The sequence below is a fragment of the Lynx canadensis genome, chromosome D4 (assembly GCF_007474595.2).
Source record: "Lynx canadensis isolate LIC74 chromosome D4, mLynCan4.pri.v2, whole genome shotgun sequence".
NCBI lineage: Eukaryota > Metazoa > Chordata > Mammalia > Carnivora > Felidae > Lynx > Lynx canadensis.
Genome location: NC_044315.2, coordinates 88,321,039 through 88,343,485, shown reverse-complemented (window position 1 = coordinate 88,343,485; position 22,447 = coordinate 88,321,039). Strand labels below are relative to the sequence as shown.

Sequence of the window (22,447 nt, the reverse complement as noted above, 5' to 3'; positions counted from 1 at the left end):
GCCGCCTTCAGGGGTGCGGGCTCCACGGTTTGGAAGGGCTCACCCAACAGATGTTCTGAGATGCACAGACACACGTGTGGGTGTTAGGGGGGTGGGGGGGGGGGCGGTGAGACCTTCTGGGTCTGGAACTTCTCAAAGACCTTGCCAGGACTGATGTCACTGGCCGGAGCCTCCCCCGCCCTGGGCTCAAAAGTCAAGAGCCCCGGGAGTCTCGAGACCCTTCTTGTCTGGAACCACCGTCTCCCACGGCCCTGCCTGGGGTGGGGGTGGGGGGGGTACGGCCTCCCTCTGTGCCCAATCCCGGCATCCCTGATGGTGGGGGAGAAGCTGAGTCAGAGAGCCCGGCCACCAGACATCTGGTCTGAGGAGCAGACAGGGACGTTGCACGTGACAACGTTGGGGCGCCGTCCAACTGGGGGGTGGCTCTTTCCTAGCTGGGTGACCACAAGCAGTCCACCCCCCCCCCGCCCCCCGCCGCCTCACTGAGCCTCAGTCGGCTCGGACAACAAGGGCTGCCGCGCAGATTTGAAAGGAGATTCCGCACGTAGCACCCAGCGGCCGGTGCACGAGGCTCCGGGCACGTGAACTTCCGAAGGGTCTCACCCTGAGCACCTGTGCTCTCTCTCAGGGGTCCTCTCACAGGCTTCAGGGGGCCCGTGGACAAAAGTGCTATGTGTGAAGTCGAATCCGCGCCCGACCCTGGGAGAGTCCACAGGGTCCCAGACACTGGCCGGGTCGCTGGCCACCTCGAGGCCAGTTTCCTCAAACCCCAAGCTCCGCCCATCTCCAGGACCAAGGGCATCGGATCGGGTTACCTGTCGGTGACGGAGGGCACAGGGTGGAGGTCCTTGGTCCAGGTGACGAGGGGGGGTGGGGAGCCCTGGGCCTCGCAGTCCAGGGTCACCTCATCGCCAGCCTTGGCCGTGACTCTCAGAGGCTCATCTGCATCACGTGACCCATTCCCACGGATCCTGGGCTTAGCTGTGGACGGAAGCACATGGGGACTGTGAGACGGACAGGAAGCCACGGCACAGAGGCCAAAGGGGACCAGGACGGCTGCCCCAGGAAACGGAGGTGCTACCCCCACCCTGGGGGGTGCAGAAAGTGGGTGGGCTCGGCTCTAAGGAGAGAGTGGGGGTGTGGGGGTGGCCCCAGACCCCATGGCCCCCCAGTCCCGGCCTCCACCTCTCCACCAGCACCCTCCCTCTGGAAGCTCGGCTTGCTTTGATGACCCTGACATGCTCACTCCTGCCCCAACGTCTACTAGCCTCTAGCTTCTCCTCCCCCAGCTGTCCCTTCCCCGGGGACATTCCAGCAGGTTCTGTCCTCGTCTTCTCTGTCCCCCTTCTCCCCCAGGGGTCACCCCAGTCATTCTCAGGATATCAACCACCAGATGATGCACAACGTCCCTCTGGCCTTCTCAAACTCCGATCGGGGGTTTATACCAATCCGTGCACATCACCTCTTTCTCGTATCAAGTTCAAGGCTCCTAATGACAGAGATTACCCCGTCCCCCTCCTCCCTTATGCCCCCCTACATTTCTAGCCAGCTGCTCATACACTGATATACCAGGACGTGTCTCAGCAATAATAATTAAGCCAGATGGGGCGCCCGGGTGGCTCAGTCTGTTAAGCGTCTGACTGTGCTTCGGGTCACCATCTCACGGTTTGTGGGTTCGAGCCCCACGTCGGGCTCTGTGCTTACGGGTCGGAGCCTGGAGCCTGTTTCAGATTCTGTGTCTCCCTCTCTCTCTGCCCCTCCCCTGCTCATGATCTGTCTCTCTCTGTCTCACATAAGACCTCACGCATTCCCTCATATGTTCATTTAGAGAGAAAATCTCCCCTTAAAAAAAAATTTTTGTTTTGTAGTATAAAAATAGTGGTTGTAAGAGTATGTCTAAAAAACTTGGCTGTGCATTTGCTCCTTCATTCCAGGCGGTTCCTAAGTGCCCAGCTCTGTGTGGATTTGGGGAAGGAGCAGCAAAGGAGACAGATCCTGCCCCCGTCCTCCCGGCATTAGGGCCCACAGGGAACACTGCTACCGAACAACTCAACACACAATTAACTATCTAATCATAGTTACAAAGGGGACGTTCCAGAGAGTCTACAGCAAAGCGACTTGACTCAGTCTGAGGAGTCAGAGAGCAGATACCTGACCAATGGGAGAAGTCAGCTGGCCCAGGAGGGGGAAGGGGATTCCAAAGAAGGAACTGTTCGTTCAAAGGTCCTGAGGCAGGAAGGCCCATTTAAGAAACTGAATGGAGGCCAGAGGGTCTGGGGCACAGAGACTCGGGGACAGTGGCGGGCAAGGGGGCTGCCCAGGTGGCAGGGGTCCAGTGTAGGGCCTGTGTTTTTCCGAGGCTTGTTAACGTGATGGCTTCCCACCATCCGCTCACAGAGGGCTGAACTGGACCCACTCTTAGAGCATGTGCACACTGCTGAGGACAGTGAGCTGGAGGAGGGCAGCTTTGGTCCATGTGCCCTTCAGAGGGGAAGAATTTCGAGGCGGGGGGCAAGGAAGGTCCAGGTAAGGTCAGCTCGTCCATGCCCCTGCCTCCATGCCTGCCAAGCCCCTCTCCCAGGACAGGGGGTGGCCACCACCCACTGTTGACAGAAAGCCGCATCTCCTGGCTGGAGAAGCCCACAGCGTTGGTGGCCGTGCAGACATAGGCTCCTGCATCCTGGGCAGATGGCCGGGCGATGACCAGGGTGCCATCCTTGCTCACGTTGTAGTGGGGACCCGTGGAGGCCAGGGCGTTGGTTTCCTGCAGGAGAGTTGGGGGTGACATCAGCAGAGCCCACACCGCATGGCGATTTGCATAATCCCCCCACCCCATGATGCACTGGGCCCACCCCTCTGGGTACCCTTACCATAAGAGGCTCCTCCTACCTTGGTCCAGGTGATGGCAGGGGTGGGGACCCCCGAGGCCACACAGGGGAGGGAGGCTGGAACCCCTTCATTGGTGACATGGTGGGTGGCCACGGGCTGGATCCTAGGGGGCACTTTCAAAAACAAACCAATTTTTTAAATTGAAAACAATCCAAATCTCTGTCAACTGGAGGACGGAAAAACAAAATGTGGGGCATACGTATAAAATATTATTCATCAGTAGGGGCGCCTGGGTGGCTCAGCTGGTTGGACATCCGACTTCAGTTCAGGTCATGATCTCACAGTTGGTGGGTTTGAGCTCCACATTGGGCTTTGCGCTGGCAGCCCAGAGCCTGCTTTGGATTCTCTCTCTCTCTCTCTCTCTCTCTCTCTCTCTCTCTCTTTCTCTCTCTCTCTCTCCCCCTCCCTCACTTGCGCGCTCTGTCTCTCAAAAATAAACATTAAAAAAAAATCTTTAAAAAGGAGTAAAAGTCTGGGACTCCTGGGTGGCTCAGTTGGTTGAGCGTCCGACTCTCGATTTTGGCTCAGGTCATGATCCCAGGGTCATGGGATCGAGCCCCGCATCGGGCTCCAGGCTGAGTGTGGAGCCTGCTTGGGATTTTCTCTCCCACCCTCTGCCCCCGCTCCCTCGCTCCCTCGCTCCGAAATAAAAAACAAACAACATAAAAAATTAAAAATAAATAAATAAAAAGGAGTCAGAGTGTGATACATACTATAACATGGATGAGCCCTGAAAACATTACGCTAAATGCAATTAACCAGACACAAAAGAACAAATGCTGTGTGATTCCACTTACACGACGTCTCTAGGACAGGCGATTTCTGAGCCACAGGGCAGAATGGTGGTTGCCAGGGGCTGGGCAAGAGGGAAATGGGGAGCTGGTGTTCAGCGGGGCAGAGGGCTTCACGTTGAGATGATGAAAAAATTCTGGGGACAGAGAGTAGTGATGGCCGCCCTACAAATATGCTTAAACTGGAGGCTTTCAGGTGGTTAAAATGGTAAGTTTTATGTATATTTTATCAGAATTTAAGAAACAAACAAAAAAACTATTTCAACAGAAGGACACAAGGGGCATGGTTCGACGGCCACCACTTTTATGAATTCACGCCCCGGACAGAGGGCAGCCTGTGCCCGGGACCAGCTGTGCCCTTTCTTTGCTCGGGGACTTTGGGTAAACCACTTAATCTTTTGGTACCCAGATTCCTTCATCAGCAAAACAGCTCATTAACCCCAATTCCCTGCCCACTCTCCAGGGATGGACAGATGAGAAATGGCAGAAAACAGTATTCACAGAACACAGTGAACTGGAAAACAAGTGCCAAATCCGTTCTGGGCACCGTCCAGATGTGCAGGGGCGGGGAGAGACCGGGCTTGGACAAGACGGGAGGGGAAGCCAGAAGCCAAGGGCTCTGCCAGTAACACTGAGACCCACCCGTTAGGGAGGAAAATGCCCTTCTAGATCCTCCCAGGTGGCCCAAGCCCGCCAGTCGATTACTACTGTTGAATTGGAAACGAAGGGAGCCAAGAGGACGAGCTTGGTCGCGTCCAGCACCAGCCCCACGGACGGACGAGGCGCCTGAGATCCTGCGGAGTTACTCGCCTCTCCGGGCCTCGGCGTAACGTCGGAACGGGGAGTCTTTTGAACCCCACCTCTCGGGTAGTTATGAAAATTCAGCGGAACCCACACAGAACCTGGCAGAGGTGTGGCCCGGGGCACACGCCCAGGCTTTGATCGCTACGACTCGTTGGGGTGACAGGGAGGCAAGACAGCGCTCTAGACCCTGCCTCCTTCTGAACTTTGGTTTTCCTCTAGAAAATGGGAACAATGTGTTCTTTCCGCTCACCCTTGGGGGGTTTTATAAAACAAATGGGAGAAAAAAAAAGGAGGATTATTATGAACATACTTGGTAAATGACAAAATATAGCCACACTTAGTTTAAGCCTCTCGTCTCAGGTTCAAAGGAAGGGTCGTGGGGCGCCTGGGAGGGGCTCAGTCGGTTGAGCGTCTGACTTCAGCTCGGGTCGTGATCTCACGGTTCATAAGTTCGGGGGGCCCCACATCTGCTGTCAGCGCCGGCTCGGATCCTCTGTCTCCCCATCTCTCTCTGCCCCTCCCCCACTCTCTCTCGAGCACGCTCTCTCTCTCTCTCTCTCTCTCTCTCTCTCTCAAAAATAAGCAAACATTAAAAAAAAAAAAAAAAAGAACGGTGGCACCTGGATGGACAGGTAAAGGGAACAGGGACTCTCCAGCACGGTGCGTGGGAGCGTTAATTGGGTAAAATACACTAAAAGCCCTAAAAATGGGCAGTCTCTGTCAGTCAAAACTCAATTCTACATTAATGGGTTTAGCCTAAGGAAGGGATGGGGCGTGTGGGCAAAGGTAGAGCGCAAACCGTCCCCCGCAGGGTGTTCGGGCTGGTGAGAAGGCGGACGTGAGGGGGCAGGTGAGCTGCTCACGGCTCATCCAAACAGAGGACACGTCGTCTTCAACTGAGCCCTCTATTTATTCGCAGAATACGATCATAAGATCATAATCTATCGTCAAAACAAACACCCAGGTTGCAAGACACTAATACGCTGTGGTCCCGGTCTCGTTTTTAAACGTTTCTGTGTATGTGTATATAAAGAATCCATAGATAGATGGATAGAAATATAGACCCATAAAGAATTTATATGTAACGTACAAGTTACTTACATACAATGTATGCAAAGTTATATACAATTTATGTCACACGTAACTCATGACATATACAGTGTGTAAGCTCACATGTCGGGGAGGGGCAGACCGAGGGGGAGAGAATCCCAAGCAGGCTCTGGCCATCACCACGGAGCCCGACGTGGGGCTCAGTCCCACAGACTGCGAGATCACGAGCCAAAATCGAGGGTCAGACGCTCAACTGAGCCACCCAGGCGCCCCTATTTGTGCATTTTTTTAAAAATAACTTTTTTTAATGTTTATTGTGGGGAGATGGAGAGACGGGGTGGGGGAGGGGCAGAGAGCGAGAGGGAGACACAGAATCCGAAGCGGGCTCCAGGCTCCGAGCTGTCAGCACAGAGCCCGATGCGGGGCTCGAACCCACGAACCGTGAGATCGTGGGCCAAAGTCAGACACTCAACCGACTGAGCCACCCAGGCGCCCCGATTTTTTAAACACAGGTGTTGCAGATCAAGTTCTCCTCATGCATCCTCCCCACCCCATCACATCCCTCACCCCTACCCTGCATCCCGGGACTCACCCTGGACAACCAACTCCACATCCCTGTGCTGAGAGCCGGCCGTGTTGCTGAGCACACAGCTGTACCTCCCCGCGTCCTCCTGCAGTGCCCGGTCCAGGTGGAGGCTGCCATCTGCTCGGACCGAATGTCGGCTGCCAGGTGGGAGCTGGGGAGGGTGAGGAAGCCCCAGCTTGAACCGCAGCCCCACGCGGCGCCCGCTGAGAGAGAGAACGCTCCGGAAACCACACTGCCCACCAGGCCAGTGGGGAGCAAGCTGGACCGAGAGGTCAGGGGTTTGGAGAACTCTCTCCCCTTCCCTGAGACTCCTCCACCCCCGCAGACCCTCGGGGCTAGGTGACCTTGACCCCGGGCACACCTCGGACCCCACTCTCCCACGACCAGCCGGACCAGTGGGCCGGGGGGAGCCTCCCCCCAAGAGTACGGGGCTGCGGCCAGAGCCTTTACTGAGTAGGGGCCGGGGCTCCAAGGTAGGGACAGAGAGTAGGGACAAATTCCTGCAGGGAGAGAACAGAGCCACACGAGCAGAACCGAGGCGTGGCCACATCAGACGTGGTCCCAGGGAGAGAAGCAGAGACAGTGGCTCCTGGTGGCTGCCCAGATCTGTCCCCATGGGGACCAGGGAGCGCTGGTCCAGAAGGGCGCCCGGGGCGACCTTCACAAAGATGTCTAACCAGTCTTTCTTTGGTGAGGGGTCCTTTTAAAACCTTTCCACCACCAGGCCTCAGCCCACTTTCGGCATCCTTGTCCCTGTCCCGTGAGCCTGGCTGCACACATGGGACTCAGCTCCAGGAGCTGCCCCTGTGCCCTCTTGGTACCAGGCCCCCTTGGGCCGAGCAAGCTTGAGGGGTTTCTGCTTGTGGCACTGGGCAGCCCTACGGGCACGTGCCCTTCCGGTGTGGCCACGGAGCTGAAACAGACCCCACATCTCCAGCCGCTCGCTGGCCTGGCATCGACAGGGCCCAGGGCCCTCTTTCTGCAACCCGAGCATCAGATTCTACTCAGGAAGGCTCCCTCAAGGGCACAAGGTCCCCAGTATGTCTGAGGACAGGGCCTGGGAATTGAGGAAAGGGGAGGGGTAAAGAAGGAGTGGCCAGGGGCGCCTGGGTGGCTCAGTCGGTAAGCATCCGACTTCAGCTCAGGTCATGATCTCGCTGTTCCTGAGTTCGAGCCCCACGTCGGGCTCTGTGCTGACAGCTCGGAGCCTGGAGCCTGCTTCGGATTCTGTGTCTCCCTCTCCGTTCCTCCTCTGCTTGCTCTCTCTCTCTCTCTCTCTCTCTCTCTCTCTCAAAAATAAATAAACAAACACGTAAAAACAATTTTTTAAAAAACTGTTAAAAAGAAAAGGAGTGGCCACGAGAGGAGAAATAGAAAAAAAATAAAGAAAGGAAACCGAATCCACATGAGTGGATAAAGCAGCTACCACGTGCCCAGCTATGGAGTCAGGGCGGATGTTGAACTGCACATCCTGTCAGAATGGGGGGCAGAAAGCATTGTCTCTGCGTCCCCCAAATTCCTGCCCCCCAGCCTCAGCACTAATGGAGCGGGAGATTCTCCTGCGGCTCTCGGGGGTGGGGGGTGGGGGGGACCAGCACCCACAGAAACCTTGGCAGGACTTGGGAGGGTGACGGATGCTATCAGCACATTTACCAGAGAAGTTTCTGGAAAGAGGCAGGCAAGAGAGGGAGCAAGGAAGAGCACGTTCCAAACCAAGCAAAATAGCGAAGCGGAGGCAGAGGGAGGAACGTGACAGTCCCCTCCGCCCCCAGGCACCACTGCGGGTGCCTGCACCCAGAGAGCTCGCTCACCGGCAGCCCGGCCTTGAGCCAGCGGCGCTCCGGGAGGGGCCTCCCCGCCAGAATGATGCAGGGCAGGGACACCGGCTGCCTCTCCAGCACCCGGACAGTGGAGGCGCTGCTTGCGATCTGCGGCGGGGCTGTGGGGAGGGGAGACGGTATGGGTCACACTAGATTCCCGCGGGTGGCCGTCGCGGGGACAGAGACCCCACTGTCCCCCCGCTCCTCCCCAGGGAACCAGTGGATAGGGGATCCTCAAGGGTCAAAGGGCACACCCTCCCAAAGGATGGGCCGCCATAGTGAGGGGGCCTCCCTGGGGGTGCCCGGCCTCCCTACCAACCCCCCCCCCCCACCCCGATCCACCAGCGAACCGTGTCCGGTCACGACGAGCCGGGCCTCTGCCCGGACCTTCCCGAACACATTTTGAGCTTCACAGACATACAGGGCCTGGTCTTCGGGGACCACACCTGAGGGACGGAAAGAGGCCGGCCTGACTGCCGGGACCCGCCACCGCTCCGGCCCCCCCAGGTGCAGGCAGCCCACGGCACAGCCCGGCCCTGCAGGGGTGAGGGAGGAGGGCTGGGGGGAGGCAGCCAGGCCTTGGGAGGGCATTCGCGGTCAACCCAGTGTCCGGGATCCGACCCGCGCGACAAGCCCTCAGGCCGGCCCGTCATTAAACCCAGGCGGTAGGTTTTGTCGTTGTCATGGCTGTAGGGGGCTCAGAGCAGCGGGGCGACTTGGTCAGAGGCAGGCAGCCAGGACACGAGCCCGCGTCGGCCTCACCCATGGCCAATGCCAGGCATCAACGTTCTGCTCCGAGCCACCCGGCCTGGGGAGGCACTTGGCGTGTCAGAAGCCATCCTGTCTCCCCCGCCCATCCTCCCCCGGCCCCTGTCTCTTACTTTCAAAGAACAGCACTCCCGAATCAGGCTGCCCCGTCCTGCCACCCCGCCTGGGCCCCAGCGGCTGGCCATCTCCACGGCGCCAGGTGACGAGCGGGGGCGGGCGGCCCATGGCCCGGCACGCCAGGAGGGCACTCCTCCCCAGCTCCACAGCGACATCCCGGGGCAGCTCCATCAGCTGGGGCGCATCTGCAGGGAGGTGACCGGTCAGCCATGCCCGGTGGCTGAACCCCACGTGCCCCCAGAGGACTGATCCCGCCGCCTGCCCCCCTCCCCTGGCTGGGAGGTTCCCTTTCTCCCGGCCTCGCCCTCGTGAACCTGGGGCTGACTCATCTCCAGGGCTCTAGGGCCAACCTGAGCTTGGAAGGATCCGGCCCTGAAGAGGGGTTAGGGATGAGGCAGAGGGAGTGGCCTTTGGCAGGAGGAAGCTACCACTGCGCCTCACGCCCCTGCACGGGGTCACGGGAGCCCCGCTGTGCCTGGCCGTGCAGGGGGGCGGGGGCAACTGGCCTGCCCCTGAGGCGACACCTCCTGGGAGGCCCACCTCTGAGGGGCTGCAAATCAAGTTCCAGCCACAGGAGCCCCCGCGCCTTGGAGACCCTCCCCTCCCTCGCCCTCCCCCTGGACCTCTTGCACCTGAACTTGGGCAACCATTTCCCGACCCCCAAAGAGCCCACTCTGTGGGGAGATTACGGGCCACCTTGACTCTCTTCTCCACATCTCTGTTTGCCAAAATTTTTGTAATGAGTATATGAAACTCCACCACAAAATGAAAACGTGCTTATTATTAATCAGGTGACTTTATACTTCAACATTCATCATGACCCCAGGGCAACAGTCCTCGACGAGGACTCACCTGGGTCAAACAAAACTCCAACAATACGCCAAGAATCTACTTCCCCTCCAATCTTTTGCTCCCCACGCCCCCGAGCTCATGCCCTTCCCCAGGGCCACCACTGTTAATAGCTTGTAGTGTTTCTGCTAAACTTTTTTCTAAGCGTTGTCTGACGTTTATCATCAGGAGAAAATAAGTGATCTCCCCAAACAGAAACTCGTGATCCTTTCTGCCCTTCCGTAGGCCAGAAGTGAGTCCAACTCCAGATGGGTCCAGGCCCCGTGCCCCGCAGCTAACGGGCACTGTCCTCCGGTCCCCGTCCCCAGACCCATGACCAGGAAGCCTTTTTTTTTTTCTTTTTTTTCTTTTCTTTTTTTAGCCTGTAGCACCCAGCACCATGGAAACCCCTCCACCTCTTTGTTCTGTCCGCCTCCCTCCAGAAATCGCCCCCATTTCCATCCAAATCATGACATCAAATTTCCCTCCTGGCCCAGGGATTAGGGAAGTTCCAAGGAGATATAAACACAAGTTGGAAAATTACTGCAAGGAGGACCCAACGGTCTTGGATCCAACCTCAGACGCCACCCGCACGCCTCTCTTTCTCGTTGGGCCCTGGCCAGAATCCCAGAGAGCCTCTGCTCCGGGCTCGCCTCAGACAGGGTCACTGGTCCAGCGGAGCCCTGGCCCCTGGGCAGAGGTGAGCCTCAGCTCTGGGACAGGCACTCCCAGAACCTGCCTTCGCCGGCCCCGCCCAGCCGCACCTGCTTCTTGACCCCTCCCTCCTTAGTCCCCAAACAGCCCAGCTTGGTCTCCCGACTCTGGCACATTACAAAACACACTCTCGTCCCCGTTCTCCTCCCAGACCTGAACTTCCCCCTGGAAAGGGACAACCGACTTACGATCGTCAGCAAATGATATGGACAGAGCGTAGCATCTAGAGCACCTACGAACTGACAGGCACAGTGACGGTGCTTTTAGAAACACCAGTTTCATCAACGGCCCCAATAAGCTCCTGAGGTGGATGTCATTACAACCCTACTTTACAGATGAGGACGCTGAGGGTCAGGGAGATGAAGGAAAGCACAGGTCCAAGCCGATGGAAGAGGCGGGATCGGAGTTTAGGTCTGGCTGCGGCTGAGGCCCAGGCTCTCTCCCACCGCACCCCTGCGTCCCCCTGGGTCCTCGGGAGCAACTTGGCCGCTTGCTCCGGCCAGAGCCGCACCCGTCTCTTCTGTCCTTTCTTTGGGGTGAATCCCAAAGCAGCCAAATCCCGACTCAGATCCTGCCCGGAAAAACTCTGACTCAGCCTCGGGCACAGCCACACCCCCCTCACCCCGTTCCTCACTGGAGCCCCCAAATAAGGCAGGACCCCAGAATCCTCGTACGCCCGGGCTGAAGGTCCTTTGGTCACCTCCTCTGCAGATGAGGCCCGGAGCAGGGGCAGGGCCGGCCCTGAGTCCTGCAGCATGTCGGTGGGGGCTGGGCTCCCAACCCAGTGCTCTTCCCAGGGTCTCACCAGAGGCTCAGCCACCTCTGCTTCCAGGCCCCCTCCCCACAGACTCTCAGGTGACCCTTGCGGTAACCCAGGGAGGGACCGTAAACTGGCTCCCCCGACTGCGAGAGGGATGGCCCCTTCTGCCTTGGCCTCAGGCGGGCTTCGGGGCAGGAGGTGCAAATGCCCAGGGACCATTAGGCACTGCAGCCCCACCAGGCTCCCTGGAGACGCAGCGTGTGTTTGTGGGGGCGCAGTGCCGGGTGGGGAACCTAGAATACCCAGGAAGAGAGGACAGCCCCACTGAAGGATGCCAGCCAGCAGCCTGGGTTGGGGGGAAAGGACAGGAGGGTCTAGCCACCCTGAGGGCCACCTCCCCCTTCTCCCTGCTTCCCCTCCTCTGCAGAAGGGCTGAGGGGTTTGGTTAATCGGCCCGGCAGGGCCACTCCCCACCTCCAGGAGGTTTTCGGGGGGAAAGGTCCCCATGGATTCTAACAGCAAAGTGACCACGGCAGAGGTGATGACTTCCCTTCCTCCTACTCGGCCACCAGGGCAGGGGACACCGGCCTAAAGGCCCAAAGCCTGCGCTGGGCCCTTGCACTGCCTCTGCCCCAGTGGGCATCGTGGATGAACCCCTTCACCACTTGGGGCCTCAGTTTCCCCCTGCAGAAGGAGGTAACTATTTTTATTCTGGTTCCAATACCTTAAAGTTCCAGGGCTCTTTATTGTTGTGCGCAGACCCAGCGTTCCCCCCACCCCCGTCCCCTGTGCCATCCCCCACCCCAGTTCCCGTGGCTCAGAGCCCTGCAGCAGGGCCGGTGGGGATGAGCCAGCTCAGGAAGGAGAGCTCCAGTCTGTCTTGACTTTGGCCACGAGTAGGCAGGGGGTCTTAGGTCCAACGGCTACACAGCAGGGCAAGGTGGACAACAGGAGAGGCCGGCCTCGGGCCCTGGCCTGCGTTCAGAGGGAATGCCGGGGTGTCTGTGGCTGGGGGGGATGGGCTCCAAAGCCCCCTCCCGGGCAGGGTCCTGCAACTGGGCCCGGAGCCGCAGCCCCACCAGCCGGGGCCGCAGGAGGACTCTCACGGGCCTCTTCCTCTCGTGGAAAAATATTAACAGTTATATTTTATGACCACATTGACATAAAGGCACACACCATCCAGCCTGGATTCCTTCTTATCTCTTTGTTGGTACCCATTTGCTTCCCTCTCATTTTAAAAGAAATGAAAATCAGAGCCTTATCCTGGGTCGCCGGAGGCATCCCAGACCCCGGGTCCGTGCCCGCCGTGCCTGACGGGACAGCCGCCCGGAACCCTGGCCACTCCTGCCCCGGATCCCAGCGCCGCTTCTCTCCTGCTCTCCCGGGCTGGCCACGGGCCCTCTGCACCCCCCAAAGTACCTGCTCTCCCCCCCCCCCCCCCCGCTCATCTGCCTGGCGACCACGGGCCGGGAACAGAAAGGGCAGTGAACTTGGGGCGGGCATGGCCTGCTGCGGGGCCCCGCTCACCAGCCGTGTGACGAACCGCGCCGCCTCACCGGGCCCCCGTGGGCAAGCGTGTTGAGTATTTATTCCATTCAAGCCCGGAGCGTAGCACACTGTCTCATCAAATCTCTCAAGGACCCTACGGGCAAGGCTCTGTGATTATCATCTCCTTTTCACAGATGGGGAAAGAAGGGCGCGGGGAGGTCAATAACTTGACCAAACGGGAGGCTGCACACGGACCTCGGACTCCAGTCTTCCGCGTCCAGAGGTGACGCACAGGTGCCCTGCAGGCGGGTCCACTGACACCGGCACTCGCCTCCCTCCTTCCCAAACGCCACCAGGAAGAGAGTTCCCAGCTCAACAGCAGCAGGTGGGCACTGTGCCCAGCCGTTCCCGGCCCTGGAAGGCTCTGCCGGCCTGGCTAGGAAGGCCGGACCGCAGCTGCCATCCAGATGGGCAGGAAATTCGATTTCCCCCCGCTGCTGCTAGGCCAGCTCTCCCCAGACACACAGGCGCTGGGTCACCGTCCACCCCTTCCCTGACCTAAAGGCCGAAGGCCACCAGTGGCCCAGTGGCCGAGAAGCCTGCCTCTGGGATGCCAGCCGGCTCCTTCTTGACGTGGCCCTAAGGCCTGTGTCTGACAGGTGGAGGAAGGGGAGGAAGGAATTAAGGCAGTGCTGCAAAGAAATCAGACAGGAAACAAAGGATGACTCTTGGAAACAATGCCAAGGGCAGCCCTGCCTGGAGCGCCCTCTCTGCTCCCCCGGAACCTACTGACTGTTAACAATGACAGTGGCATTGATCAGAACCCACCAGGCCCCAGGCCTTTCTTATCTCTCACTCATACAGCATCCCAGAGCCTGGGGCTGGCGGTGACCCCACAGCGGGTAGCAGATTCCCGGGCACCCCTCACCCCCTGCTCTGTCTCACTCCCTGGCTCGCTTCTCTTGCCGTGGGGAGATCTGCACACGTTGTTCCCTTTACCTGGAACACTGTTCCCCAGCTCACCACCTGACTGATTGCTTCTGGGTTCATCTCAGACACCACGGCCTCCAAGAAGCCTTCCCAGCCCCCACCGTCGGTTGGACCCCTTCTCTGGGCACCAACAGTTCCCCATGGATACCACCTGCAAAAGTTTGGTGTATTGTCTGTCTGACATCTGGGACCTTGACACCAAGAGCCCGAGTCTCGCCTGCCATTGTGTCCCCAGCACAGGGCCCGGCCACCTGGTGACCATGTGCTACAGGAATGAATGATGGAACAAACAAATGAAGGCCAAGAGTGCCCTAAGCCTGGGAGGATCCAACCCTGGGATGAGACTGTCCTCCTCAGGGCCAGAACCTCCTACTCACAGGGCTTACTCTCCCCCCAGAGCCCCCCACCATCCTTGGAGAGCCCCTTGGGCGTCCCACCCAGCCTAGACAAGCACATCCCCGATTCTCTGTGCTTCCCCAGAATTCCTAGCACCTGGCTTTCCCACCGTGGCCACAGCGAACCCCTCAAAGCCCAGTCCATCCCGGCTCAACATGCCAAGGAGCGGTGCCCACAACTTCTAGCAATCCCCAGGACTCAGGGTCCAGGCCTGGAACTGAGACATCACGGCAGTCACAGCCAAGGCCATGCACCAGCCACAGGAGAATACAGACTCCCCATCTGTAAAAAGGCGATGATCAGGCATCTATTTATCAAGCACTCAAGATGGGCCAGATTCTGTGCTAAGCTTTATATGCCTGATTTCACTTGGACGCTCACAGCAACCCTCATGGCATGATCAGCCCCGTTTTACAGAGGGGGAAACTGAGGGTCAATGACTCAACCAAAGCACATAGGTGGCAAGTGACGGAGACGAGACGGGACTTCAGGTCTCAGGAATGACAACGCCCGAACTTGACCCAAACTGTCTCTGTGGCAGGCAGCCTCCAAGATGGTCCCAGTGACCCCTGCCTCCCGGTATCTGCACACTTGAGCAGCCCCTCCCACCCACCGCGCACAAGGGTTGGTCCGTGTGACCAACAGAATACAGTAGAAGTGACTCTATGTCACTTCCACGACTGTGGCTGGTTATAAAGACTTCAGGGCGCCTGGGCGACTCAGTCGGTTAAGCGTCCGACTCTTGACTTTGGCTCAGGTCACGATCTCACAGTTTCGTGAGTCTGAGCTCCACATCGGGCTCTGCACCGACAGTGCTGAACCTGCTTGGGATTCTCTCTCTCTCTCCCTCTCTCTCTCTTTGCCCCTCCCCTGCTTGCAAGTTCTTTCAAAATAAATACACTCAAAAATAATTATAATAAATAAAACACTTAAAAAATTTTTTAAAGACTGCAGCTTCCTGGGGCGCCTGGGTGGCGCAGTCGGTTAAGCGTCCGACTTCAGCCAGGTCACGATCTCGCGGTCCGGGAGTTTGAGCCCCGCGTCAGGCTCTGGGCTGATGGCTCGGAGCCTGGAGCCTGCTTCCGATTCTGTGTCTCCCTCTCTCTCTGCCCCTCCCCCGTTCATGCTCTGTCTCTCTCTGTCCCAAAAATAAATAAACGTTGAAAAAAAAAAAAAAGACTGCAGCTTCCTGGTTGGATTCCCTCCCTCCCTTTCTCTCTCTCCCTCCCCCCCCCCCCAGCTACCTCACTCATGAGAATCCATGTCAGGAGAAGCCTTCTAGACAAGCCCACATGGAGAACAAACTGAGGCCTCCTGCCAACAGCCGCATGAGTGAATTCAGACTGGGTTCTCCCGCCCCAGTCAAGCCTTCAGATGAAGCAGACCCAGCTGAAGCATTAACGGCAAGCCCACGAGAGACCCTGAGCCACGGCCACCAGCCAAGCCACTCCCAAATCCTGACCTCAGAGGCGCGGCAAAGGGGGAGGGGCAGGTGGGGGCCAGGTGCAATACTCACATCCAACCTCCAGCCGGATTTCTGCAGAGGCATCGCCCATCTCGTTGACAGCTCGGCAGGTGTAGACGCCAGCATCCCTCTCCCGAGTTGCCGGGATCCGCAGTGTCCCAGAGCTGGAGCCCTCGGGGCCCAGAATCATTTCAAGACCCCCTGGACCAAAGATGGGAGAGCATATCTAATGGGGACAGAGTCTCAGTTTTCTAAGACGAACAGAGTTCTGGGAGTGGATGTTGGTGACGGGCATACAAGGACATGCGTGTAATTACAACTACCGAACCGCACCCCTAGCAAGGGTTAAGATGTCAAGTTTGTTATTTGTACGTTACAACCATTAAAGGCAAATTTTTTAAGTTGAGAAAAGCCTCCAGCCCTGCGGGGGGGGGGGGGGGGCTTCCCTGAGCTCCTCTGTTGACCTCTGTAGAGGCCCAGCCTGTCCCCCTGCATTCAGTGGGCTGAGCACCAACAAACTCCTTGCCTGGGTCTCCCCGCTGGGTCCCCATCCTCCACCCCAGGTCTAGACCGACTGAGGTCTGGATCAGCTCTGGGGGCGCCCAGGGTCGCCCTGGGATGAGCACACCCCACCCACGGCTGCCTCTCTGAGGCCTTATCCCGGGCAGGCTTCCCGAAACCCACCCTGAGGCCTCCCTCGTTTCTCCTGACTGTTGTCTGCACCCAGGCTCCTGACGGCTCCCCTGATTCTGCCCTACTTTCTAAATTCTGTTTTCATTTTTTATTTTCACTGCGGTAAAATGCACATAAAACAAACAACTGCACCATCTCCAGCGTTCAGAGTATCCGATTCAGTGGCGTTAAGTACGTTCACATTATTGTGTATCTGTCTCCAGAACTTTCTCGAACTTTCTCGTCGTCCCAAACAGAAACTCCGCCCTCAGTAAACAGTGACTCCCCATCCCCCCACCCCATTTTTCATTTCTTCAAATGAAAAAGATTTTTACTTGTGGCAAAAAAAAAAAAAACACAACAAAATTGGGGGCGCCTGGGTGGCTCAGTCAGTTAAGCGTCCGACTCTTGATTTCGGATCAGGTCATGATCTCGTGGTTCACGAGTTCGAGCCCCGCGTCGGGCTCTGTGCTGACAGTGCAGAGCCTGCTTGGGATGCTCTCTCTCTCCTTCTCTCTCTACCCCTTCCCCACGCTCTTGCTCTCTCTTTCTTAACAATAAACTTAAAAACATTTTTTAAGGAACAACAAAATTTACCACCTTCACCATTTCCAAGAGCGCAGTTCTACGGTGTTAACTATATTTACGTTGTCGTACAACTGGAATTCCACTTCTCCTTAAGGCTGAATAATATTCCATCAAGAGATGCCCTTCTAAAAAGGGCTGGCCGGGCTCTTGGCCAGAACATGAGACGCGAGCACTGAATGAGGAGTCCCGACACCCCTGGCACCCACCAGGGGTGGCCTTGGACAAGTTCAAGTTCGAAGCTACTTCTGCCTGCCAGGACTCTGAGCTAATACCTCGGGTGCGTCCAGGTAGAAGAGGGCAACATGACTGAGAGGCTGACCCTTGAGAAGGAGCTAGCCCCTGCTGAAGGCTCGAGAACACCCCTGTTGGCCAAACTCTAGCCCAGCGTCCGGCACCAGGAAGACCCTCCGTGCCCATTAACTCAAAAGAGCCTCAGAAAACCCTGGTCCTACGGCTCCCCATTTCTCGGGTAACTGCATCACTGTCACCATCTAAGGACACCGAGCCCAGCCCAGGTGCCACGCTGACCCTAAACACTATACACTGAATCCTTGCATAACCAACCTGTCTGATTTCCCCCCATTTTCCAGATAAGGAAGCAGGCTCTGAGATGCCAAGTCACCTGCCCCTTTTTCACCCAGGGAACCAGAATTCAAACCTGAGTCCACTCTCGTGTTTGTTTGTTTGTTTTTTTTAATGTTTTATTTATTTTTGAGAGAGAGAGAGAGAGCAAGCCAGGGGAGGGACAGAGAGAAAGAGAGAGACAGGGAGACCCAGAATCCGAAGCAGGCTCCGGGCTCCGAGCTGTCAACACAGAGCCTGACGCGGGGCTTGAACCCATGAACCGCGAGATCATGACCTGAGCCGAAGCAGGACGCTGAATCGACTGAGCCACCCAGGCGCCCCAATGAACCTATTCTAAATCCTGTTGCTGACCACTGAGCCGTGCGGATGCTGGGCTGGGTGGGGGGAGGGGGTGCCCCCCTGACTGTTCTGGAAAGCTGATCCTCCGGGGCCCCCGCGGGACAGTTCCACAGACCCCTCTCGTACCTCGATACCAGACGACCCGGGGTGGGGGCACCCCAGACACCTCACACACCAGCACGGCCTCCTCCCCGACAGCAGCCAGCACCACGGCATTTACGGCAGAGACCGAGGGCGGATCTGTGTGGGAGCAGATGGGGAATTTGGGAGCAACCCACAGACCCCCTAGGGCGACAGGGCGGCTTTTCACAGTTTGGGGGGGGTGCAGCGAGGAGAGAGAAGGAGCTGGCCTCCCTGCCTCCTCCCCATCCCCCACCATCCGTCACCCCAGAAAGGTTTCTGACCCAGGATCTCAAATCAAAGCCAGTCCCACCTGGAGCCACCCCACCCCTCAACACGCATCGTTTCTTATTGAACTTGCCATCAAAGTGGAAACCCTACAAGGTCCTAAAATGCCCTAGGTGGGCTGCCCAGCCCTCCCTAAAGTCCCCCTCAATTCACTCCACACCAGCCTTCTCGAAGCCCCTTGAGCACCCCAGACTCATGCCGACCTCAGGGCCTTTGCCTCACCGGGTCCCCGGGCTGGGAACACTGCTCCTATCCCCTTCTCTGGTAAGCATCACCTCCTCACCGAGGCCTTGGCCGGTCCCGTGTGTAACAGCCATTTCCCCCTCGCCCCACCTGCCTATCACCCTGCGCTGTGAGCCCCCGCGAGTACCGTTAGCTGCCCGCATGCTTCTTTTGTGCCTCCCCACCAGAATATAAGTTCCACCTGGGCAGGGAGCATGCGTTCACTGCTGTATCCCCAGCTCAGTGAGTATCTATGGACGGGAAGGAGGGAGGGAGAGAGGGGGAGAGGCCCAGGTACCTGTATAATAGAGGGTGACCGTCTCCTCGTCTGTGCCAACCTCATTAGCGGCCCGGCAGCTGTAATTCCCAGCATCCTCTGGGGCCACTCCCTGAATGATCAGGGTTCCCTGGGCATCCACATGGATTCTGGAGTCACGCCATAAAATAACATGTTCAGCGGGAGGGGGCTGATTAGGTGGGGTCACACAAAGACTACCTGAGTCATCCTCGATAACAAACGAATTAATCCCATCACTAGCGACCGCCATTTCCTACTGACTGCTTGCTCTGTGCCTGGCGGTGCGCCCAGCACTTCACAGATTGTCCTTTTTCATTCGCGAGGCTCAGAGAGGTAAAGCGACTCGCCCAAGGTCACACAGCCTGAATGGCAGAGGCAGGATTCGAGCACAGGTCTGGTGGATTCTGGAACTACGGCTCTTGGCCCCCGGGCTCATACTGAGGCATCGTTATGTTTTCAAAGCGATCTCGCTGACGAGTCTCAAATGATCCCAGGAAGAAGGCAGGGCAAATGCTACCCTCTCTTCCCAACCCCATTTAGAGGGAAGAAGATGGGGGCCCAGAGAGGTCCCCTGGGACCTCTAGTCCCAGAGTCCCTCGTCCTGGGGCCCTTACCTGCTGTCCTCTTGCAGAGCATGACCCTCACGGCTCCAGGAGATGTGGGGTGTGGGGTACCCCGAAGCTGAGCAGCGAATTCTCACCTCCACACCCTGGGAGAAGTGCTGGGACCGGGTGTGGATGCTGACCTGGGGAGCCTCTGCAGTTCAAAGAGTGGACAGGTGGTCAAGAGTCTGTCTGGGCAGCCGTGCTGTCCCAGGTGCCTCCACTCCATCCCCGAAGTCACAGATGGGCCAGACGTAGGAAGCAAAGGCCCCCCAAGGGCCCGGATCCCAGGGAGTGGCTTTCCTGGGAGCTGGGGTTGACCAGATAGCCGCCCAGGCCACACGGGGAGGATTTTCCAAAGCTCTCCCTGGGGTTCTGGTCTGGGCTGAGCATCCGGGAGAGGTTTAGGGTGACAGGCAGATGCCAGGGCTGGGGGCAACGCCCATCTCCAGTGACCTTGAGGGGACGCCAAAGCCTGCCCAAGTACTGGCCCCAGACTTAGGTTCTGTTCACGGTACAACGGGCTTGTCAGACTCAAACAGACCTCACCAGGCCAACTCAGCCAGAATAGGCAACCAGTCCCCTCCCACGGCAGTGGCAGTCTCCACACACTCCAGGCAACCAGTCAGGAGTGGCCGGGACAAGAGAGGGCAGTTTTTCCAACACGCTCACTTTTACACTTGGCCAAACGGCATCCCAGAGAGAAGGATCTGGCTAAACCCTGGGTGGACCCGAGGCTACATCCAGGTCCTAAAACTCCAGGACGGGTGCTCTTTCCGCTGCCCACCCCCCCCCCGCCCCATCTGGCCAGGGCCACCCAGCCCCCGCCACGCGCTTCTGATCTCTGGACTTCCAGAAGTTTCCCGTAACCCACCCCTCCCCCACATATGGCAATGGAGCTGACCCACGGCACGGGAGGTAAACAGGACACGACGAAGCTGGCTTGGTCTACAGCAGTAGAGATTTAGGTTAGCTACCAGGACGAACTTTCCACGGCGAGAACCGCTACACATAGGCTAGGAGGCTACACAATCTTTTTTCTCTGACAACCCGGAAGACCCTAACGGGGTTGGCGCTGCCTGCTGGGAGTGGTGTCTGGGCAGAGGCGTGGATCGACGGGCTCTGGGGATAAGCACGAGGTAGTGAGGGGCGCCTGGGGGGCTCAGTCGGTTGAGCGTCCGACTCCGTCTCAGGTCATGATCTCACCGTTCGTGGGTTCAAGCCCCACACTGGGCTCTGTGCTGTCAGCCCAGAGCCTGCTTCGGAGCCTCTGTCCCCCTCCCCCCCCTGCCTCGCCCCGCTCGCGCCCTCTCTCTCAAAAATAAATAAAAACTTTGTTTTAAATCGTTTTTTAAAAAGCACCAGGTAGGGTGCTGAATCAGGAAGACACATCGCAGAGGCAGGAAGAGCCTCACCTCGCACCAGGAGCCACACGGACGCCCTTGTGACCCCGTTGGCGTTGCTGGCCATGCACTGGTACCGTCCGCTGTCGCTGGGGATGATGCCGCTGACCTCCAGGGACAGGTCGGCCAGCTGGGCGACTCTGCCCGTCGAGGCCGACAGGACCCGCCAGTCCCGGATCCAAGTCAGGTTGTAGGGGACCTCACTCAGGACCTGGCAGGACAGGATGGCTGTCTCCCCCGGGGACACGGTCACGTTGGGGGCAGGAACCAGCTGCGGTGGGGGGTCTGAACGGGTAAAAACAGAGGAGACTCTGAGAGGCTGACGCAGAGAAAGGACCATCCTGCCGGCCCCCGGGGGTGCCCTGACTCCAGAGCCCCGCACCGTATCCTTCAGGACGCGTGGGCCAGCAGAGGAGCCAAGTATCATGTGCTCGCCATCCCGGGGACGGCACCACCCCAGGGAGGGCCCGGCCCGCCCCCTGCTTACCCCCCCCCCCCACCATCACACACCCGGCGAGGGCTGCGTGGGGCGTGCGTGCCTTCCACATGACGGCCAAGTGCAACAAGTAACAAGCTCTACACCCTGTGAGCCAGTAATCCCACCCTGGGGAACAGAGCCTTGGAAATAACTCTCAAGAGGGAAAGAGTGATGAGTACAGAGCTATTCTCTGTACAAATAGCAGGGGCATCGTAACAGCCAAAATACACAACCGAGGCCACTGCCCCAGAGGAGGGAAGAGCTAAGAGAACCACTCTCTTGATAGGAAAAGGGGAGAAGTGACAAGATCAGAGACTTGTCTAACCGGGGGTGTGGGCCCAAGAACCTGCAGGAAAAAAGCCGGGTCCACACAAGCTACACGTGCCAGTGACCTGATGTCACAAAGAGCCTGTGAACGCCACAGTCCTGAAAAATGATATTGTAGAAACCAGCCAGAAACAATACCTGGGGGCCAATGAGAAAATCCGACTATGGCCAAATTAAACACCATTAAGGTATTACTGTTCATTTTATTAGGTGTGATCGTAGAACCTTTATTATATGGGAAAATCTACTTTAAAAAAAAGAGAGAGTGATAAATACCGAAATGTCAGCATGCCTACAATTTAGTTTAAAATGGTTTAGCCAAGGGGCGCCTGGGTGGCTCTGTCGGCTAAGCATCCGACTCTTGATTTTGGCTCGGGTCATGATCTCATGGTTCACGCGTCAGGTTCCGTGCTGAGCGTGCAGCCTGCTTAAGAGTGTCTCTCTCTCTCTCTCTCTCTCTCTCTCTCTCTCTCTCTCTCTCTCGCTGTCTCCACCCTCCCCCACTCACACTCTCTCTCTCTCTCTCAAAATAAATACACATTAAAAAAAAAAGAGTTCAGCCAAAGAGCAAGAAAGCAAATATGGCCAAATTTGAGCGATTATGAAGTCTAAGGAATGGGTGTGCAAGTTTCCTTATACCCTTTCCCTTTTCCTGTCCTCATCGTTTATAAAAAGTAAAACCATTAATTCACGCCACAGAAGCATGTTTGCAGACACGTTATATTGTTAGATGATAAAAAAAACCAGGTTGTCACATGCATACGTCCATATAATATATATAATGCTATCCCAGTTTTCTTAAAACGCACACACAGATAAAGGGCTAAGAGGGAGTAAATCAAAATGTTATGGAGGTCGTCTCTAGAATGAGACCGTAGGTTATCCAGATCGAAGCATAGCAAGTCTGTGGGATTAGAGGCTGCAGACTGGCTAATCTTTCCATGTTCCTTGGACTTTTAAGGCAGTTTAGATTCCTGATTTAAAAACACAAAGCCAATGTCATTTTGAGATGGTCCGTGTCATCAGCAACCTTCCTGAGCCGGTTGGGGCCATCCTGGC

General features: G+C 57.4%; 1 protein-coding gene across 1 annotated transcript in view; it reads right to left on the bottom strand.

Moving 5' to 3' along the window:
- Positions 1-22,447, bottom strand: part of HMCN2 (hemicentin 2) — a 147,175-nt gene that overhangs the window by 86,171 nt on the left and 38,557 nt on the right. The window contains exons 11-22 of the mRNA XM_030293836.1: positions 20,596-20,868; positions 19,193-19,334; positions 18,579-18,706; positions 17,777-17,890; positions 15,518-15,667; positions 8,822-9,010; positions 8,291-8,386; positions 7,932-8,059; positions 6,127-6,271; positions 2,890-3,002; positions 2,605-2,764; positions 816-981 (exon numbers count right to left, since the gene is read on the bottom strand). Of these exons, the coding sequence (XP_030149696.1) occupies positions 816-981; positions 2,605-2,764; positions 2,890-3,002; positions 6,127-6,271; positions 7,932-8,059; positions 8,291-8,386; positions 8,822-9,010; positions 15,518-15,667; positions 17,777-17,890; positions 18,579-18,706; positions 19,193-19,334; positions 20,596-20,868 (1,804 nt within the window). The remainder of the gene's footprint in view (positions 1-815; positions 982-2,604; positions 2,765-2,889; positions 3,003-6,126; positions 6,272-7,931; positions 8,060-8,290; positions 8,387-8,821; positions 9,011-15,517; positions 15,668-17,776; positions 17,891-18,578; positions 18,707-19,192; positions 19,335-20,595; positions 20,869-22,447) is intronic.